General features: G+C 45.7%; 1 protein-coding gene across 1 annotated transcript in view; it reads left to right on the forward strand.

Annotated features, from left to right (window-relative positions):
- Positions 1-5786, forward strand: part of gabrr2b (gamma-aminobutyric acid type A receptor subunit rho2b) — a 54355-nt gene extending 48569 nt beyond the window's left edge. Inside the window, exons 8-9 of the mRNA XM_022662373.2 lie at positions 2766-2974; positions 4062-5786. Coding sequence (XP_022518094.1) covers positions 2766-2974; positions 4062-4370 — 518 coding nt within the window. The 3' untranslated portion in view covers positions 4371-5786. The remainder of the gene's footprint in view (positions 1-2765; positions 2975-4061) is intronic.
- Positions 5787-6000: the final 214 nt, after the last annotated feature.

Consider the following 6000-nt stretch of genomic DNA (forward strand, 5'->3'; position numbering starts at 1 on the left):
GACATGAGACAGAGACTGGACGGGACCGGACATGGGAACAGGGACAAGAACATTGACGGGGACGGAAACAAACACAGTAACAGGGACAGGAACAGAGAAACCACCGGGGACAGGAACTGGAACACTCACAGATACAGGGACCAGGACAGGGAGAGACAGGGGGACCAAAAACATAGGTGGGTGCCCAGGACTGGCAAAAGTCTGTGGGGACAGCCTGGGCACATAACTGGGGGCAAAGTCAGGAGGCCTTGGAGCAGGCCTGGAAATACGGGGCCTTGGAACAAACATAGTTCTGGGAGCTGCAGGTGCTTGAGCTGGTGCTGGAGCAGCTGGGACTGCTGGTGCTGGAGCAGCTGGGACTGCTGGTGCTGGAGCAGCTGGGACTGCTGGTGCTGGAGCAGCTGGGACTGCTGGAGCTGGAGCAGCTGGGACTGCTGGTGCCGCTGAAATCTCGGGGAGCGGCGCGGCCGCCGCTGAAATCTCGGGGAGCGGCGCGGCCGCCGCTGAAATCCCGGAGAGCAGCGCTGCCGCCGCTGCAGTCTGTGAGCGCGGTGCGGCCGCCGCTGAAATCTCGGAGAGCGGCGCTGCCGCCGCTGCAGTCTGGGAGAGCGGCGTGGCCGCCGCTAAAGTCTCGGAGAGCGGCGCGGCCGCCGCTTGTATCATGGGGTGCAGCGTTTCAGATGCGTGCTTCACGGGGCGTGGCATGAAGAGATCCGCTGCAGCACTGGAGCCCGAAGCTGCGGGTGAAGTAAAAACCCGGACTGGATTCCTACTCTCTCGTGCAGAGTCCGGCGTGAGGAGCGCGGGGAAAGTCTTTGACCGCGGCTGGCTCGCCGCGCAGGGGGTCTCGGAGCGCGATTCCACTGCCACCGGTTCGGCTGCCACCGCGAAAGACACAGAGCGCGGATCGGCAGCTACCGCGGGAGGAAGGTGCGGCTGGCGGGCTGGTGTAGGAGGGCAGTCCTCAAACTCCTCTTCACTGGATGCAGGTGTGAGGAGATCGGAGTAGTCCCAGGAATAGGACTCCTCACAGCCTGCATCCATGCCACCCCCGTCCTCGTCGGGGCGAGGATCGAGGCTGACCGCACACAGCCCTAGCGCCCCCCCAAGAAAATCCTCCCCGGAAACGGGCTCCTCCTCCGGCTGGCGGGACCCCTTAAAACGTCTACCCCGAGGCCTGCGGCGTCCTTGAGGCCTCGGGGATTCCAACGCCGGGGTCCCGAATGGAGCATGGCGGATCGCCATCCTGGAGCCAGTCCACGGGATCCCCTTGTGGGTCTCGGTGGGCGCCACTGAAGCTGGGCTGACGGGCTTCAACCCGAGGAAAGGCGCTGGGAGCGGTTCATCTCCTCGGATTTGCTCGGCGAGGAGGCGGAGAAACTCCAGGTCCGCCTTCCGAGCAGCATGCCACTGGTTTACATCCATTGTGGTCGGTCTTTTTGTCACGGATTTGACCCAGGCAGAGAGACGTGGAGGCGGACGTATGTGCAGGTAAGGTGAGTTTATTAAACAAAGAGAGAAGTAAACACGTAACAACAAAATAACTAAACAAACGAGGGAGGCTAGAGAACATAAAACTAAACAAACGCTGGAAAAATAAACTAGGAATAAACAAGAGAGAGAGACTAATGATAAATAAACAAATAAACAAGTAAACAAGAAACAAAGGAAAACAAGAAACAGAGGCGAGCTAAAACTAACAAACAAACAAGAGATACTAAAGATAAACAAACGGGGAGACTATAAAACTAGGCAGGATAAACTAAAACAGGGCAAGGGAATAAACTAGGGAAAACACAGGGAACTAGAAAATAACAAAATAAACAGGAAGATAAATATATACTACAAACAAATAGGGAGGCTGACAAAAACAAACGAGGAAAACAATAAGGAACTAAACTAGATAGATAATAACTAACAAGCAAAGCAGGAGTAGATAAACAAAGAAATAAACTAGGAACTGAATAATTACAAAATTAAACAAGGCAGAGATGTATAAATATAGGGAACTAGAAACAAACAGAGATAAACACTAAACAAGGACCTAGGGCAATGACTAAAGAAACACTGAGAGGCTAAGAAACACAGAGAGAGACAGAAACGCAGAGAGACAGACAACGGGGGACAGTGCAAAGACCGACGAGGACAGGTGACAGAGGAAAGCTTTAACTAAACAGGAAACACACTGGGAGTGGAAACACCTGGGGAAGGGGTGGAGCTACAAATGAGACATGAGATAATGGAAAATCACAGGCAGAACACAGGGGCACGGGTCACGTGGGACAACACAGGCACGAGGACAGACAGGAAACAGGGCCAGGCGTGACAAGTAGGTCCTGTGAAAATGAATACATTCCAGCTGTTGCTGAAAATACCTCTATAATGTTCATGTATTTCCATTGAAACAGTGTTTTTTTAATAAAGTACTTGTGCACTTTCAAAGTTCTCAGTGCCTTGTTTCAAATGTCAGGGCCCTTAAAATTCTACCAGTGAAGTGTTAAGCTATTTTGAGCTTGTAGCAGCACTATGCCCCTATCCCCAGCATTGTAAGCCTGTTGGGAGCATCAGCTAAAAGCGCTGTATTTTGATATGCTGGGGGAGAGTGGAGGTGGGCTGTTCGACAAAAGCTCATACTTGTTATCATGTTTCACTACAACCCAATACTGTTTCACACCGGATTTCCTCTTTAACTGTGATCACTGTAAAAATCGAAGGACTTGAGAGGTTAAACTGCTGTTAATTGACTTGCCTTCTTGTTTCTTCAGGCATCACCACGGTGCTCACCATGTCCACCATCATCACAGGAGTGAACGCCTCCATGCCCAGAGTTTCCTACATAAAAGCCGTGGACATTTACCTGTGGGTCAGTTTTGTCTTCGTCTTCCTCTCTGTCCTCGAGTATGCAGCTGTCAACTACCTGACAACAGTAAAGGACGGCAAAGACCGCAAACTCAGGGAGAAGGCAAGAGAACAGGTACACGGCGCTGTTGCTAATGTCTGCTACTGATCCAGTTTAACATCATTAAGACCTAATTTCAGGCTATCATTGGGACAGGGAACCTCTGGTAACAGTTTACGGTAGGCCAGGATTTGAGTGTTTTCTCATTACACTACCTAACATGTATTATTTATATGCATCACTATAGAGACTGTAGAGAACTGATTTTTGTTGATAAACATGCATAGTACTGTAAAACTAAATCATGTAGAAGCTCATATACAGATGGGTGACTTTCATATTCTACTTCCTAGCAGTAACATTAGCTATGTGACTTATTTCTGACTATCCACTTACTTTAATGCTTGTAGTTTTTCAAAAATTCATCCCACTTTCCAGACACATCATACAATAAGATGTATCCAGGTCTTAAAACAAGGAAATTTCTCTCCAGAGGCTCTACTGTGCCACTGTTTACAACAGATGTAGCGGTTTCATTTTTCAATTTAGCCAGAAAATGACTTTTATGAAACCTATAAGCCCACTAGGGGCTCCTGTATCACAATAAAAATGTTTTTTTTTTTTTTTAACTGCAGCTGCTTTATTAAACCAACCAATCAGAACACTCCGCATGCAATGGAGATTACACAGTTTTTGCTGTCATGGTAGCAATATGGGCTACAATAAGTCACTCAAATGAAAAGTCGTAAACTTATAAATAGAAATAAAATAGTTGCATGGGGTGAAATTGGAGTGGCATAGTTTTGCTGATTTCTTGCTCATCTATCAAAACTACGTTCTGCGCTCCATGATTGTTACCATTATGGGTAATTATTGCCCAGGGGTTGAAAGTCTTTACTGAGAAAAAAGAGAAAAATTCAAATTCAAATGTTTATTATTTCCACAGTCAAAAAGAGCATCAAAGCAGTTCTTGCTTCCAGTTTACCCACCTCTAGCAATAATTGTGTAAATGTAATGTATTTTATCCATGAGGCATATATTAATATATACTATTTCATATGCATTCATATAGTCAATAAATACATTAGTTTTGGGTTTGCATATGGTTGTTTTTATTTTAAATGGCTTCTTAATAGCATTTGCCTTTTTTTTCTTTTTACAGTCCCTGCCCTGTACCTGTGGGCTCTCCCACGGCAGGACTATGATGCTGGACGGAACGTACAGTGAAGCTGACAGTAACAGCCTGGCGGGGTACACCCGCGCCCCCATGGCCACCGAGGAGCCCCCTGAGAAACAGGAGCGCATGGTGGTCCACCTGTCTCTAGACAATGAGTCCACAGGAACAAAAAAGAAAGGCCTGCGGGGCTTCCGCATCATCCAGAACACTCACGCCATAGACACTTACTCTCGCATGATCTTCCCCGGGGCCTACATCTTCTTCAACCTCATCTACTGGTCTGTGTACTGCTGAACCAGCCTCATAGCATGGAATACAGGCCAAGACAGTACAGGAAATCAGGCCATCCCTGTGCAATCAGAGCGCTTTCAGCAGTAATTACTGGTGGAATCTGTAGACAGTTACGGTTTTGGTGTAAATGAACAAATTCAGCGAGAAGCCAGCCTCTGCTGAGACCTCAGTGACTCATGCTATTCAGCTGGAAATATAATTGGGCTCTCGAATAACAGGATGTATTTTATCTTATGGAGGAGTGATGTAATATCTGGGGAACAATTTGACAAGGCAATATCAGTTTCAGTGCTCGGACCCCCGGCACTGCACCATAAAGTCTGATTGACACTATCACAAGAGACTTGGTAAAAGCTCAAATCTACCCAGCAGTTCTTTCTTTGCGTTAGAGGGCATGCACTGCTCGGTGGGATTTAATCAACTTCTTTCTCAGCTTGGCTCACTCTCCCCCTCATCTAAATTCCTGGCTGTGCTGACGTCACGCCTCCGCCATGGCTGAGCTGTGTGTGTTTGAACTCTTCGAATTTGTGAATTCTGTGCTTTCTGCATTATCAGTTTTAGTCCTGCAACTAGCTGTTATTGCTTATTATGGCATTTCAGATCCCACACCAAACCATACACTTCAAAAAGGGGAACTCTTTTACATTTACCTCCATTCAAATGTACCAGCATTAATGCATGAGTCAAGGCAGGAATTTTATAAGGACAAGGACGATTTAATATCACTTTAATTTTAGCCAGTTACACTAATTTAATCCCATACTTTAGATGGCAGTATTATGCACTCACTTGTCCACATGCCTAAATACTTACCTTGTATTTCCACTCAGTGGCCACTTTATGAGCTCCTCTTACCTTATAAGTGATGAAGTATGAAATGATACAATTATAAAATTACCAAGCTGTAGCCAATTTATTGCACTGTTTATCAGTCACCCTATACTTCTTTGACAGCTGATTAATTGACTACTGAGCTAATGTTAACCAGACAGTATTTGAGGGGTGGACCATTCTAAAATAGAGGATACCTGTATCTTAGTTTAAGTACTTAACTGAGATTAAAAAAGTGATCATTAATAAAGGGCTAAAACATGATTAACACAAACAGTGCATTATCACTTAAAGGAGAACTCCGGTTTAAAATTGACTTTTGGTGTAGTAAAACATAATAAACTGTACTAACCTGTAGCTTTCCGAGATCCAGTAATTGTGTGCTTTTTGTCCAGCACTCTTACTGACGGGTGCTTCCGGGCATAATTTTCCCTGATAAATCACTTTTTACACTGCTATCCAGGCTTAAAGTAGCTCCACACCTCATTGGTAGAATCTTAAGTGCCCTGACATTTAAAATGAGGCATTAATAATATAAAAAGTGCTCAAGAAGCTTATTAAAACCATATGTCTGTCTTTGTAAAAGAGTGTAATACAAAGTATTTCAGTATTCATGTATTTGTAATGTGTGACAGCGTCCTGTAACATTACTACATCTCTGCTGTTTGTAACAAACCAAACGTGTAAAAAAATCAGGTCGAAATTGGTAGAGTTGTGATTATTATAGGTGTATTAAGTATTAAGTATTCCTCAGTACTAATTAATGCACTGGGGGCATATGGTTGTAGCGGCCGTCCACTAC

This window comes from Astyanax mexicanus, chromosome 1 (genome assembly GCF_023375975.1).
Source record: "Astyanax mexicanus isolate ESR-SI-001 chromosome 1, AstMex3_surface, whole genome shotgun sequence".
NCBI lineage: Eukaryota > Metazoa > Chordata > Actinopteri > Characiformes > Acestrorhamphidae > Astyanax > Astyanax mexicanus.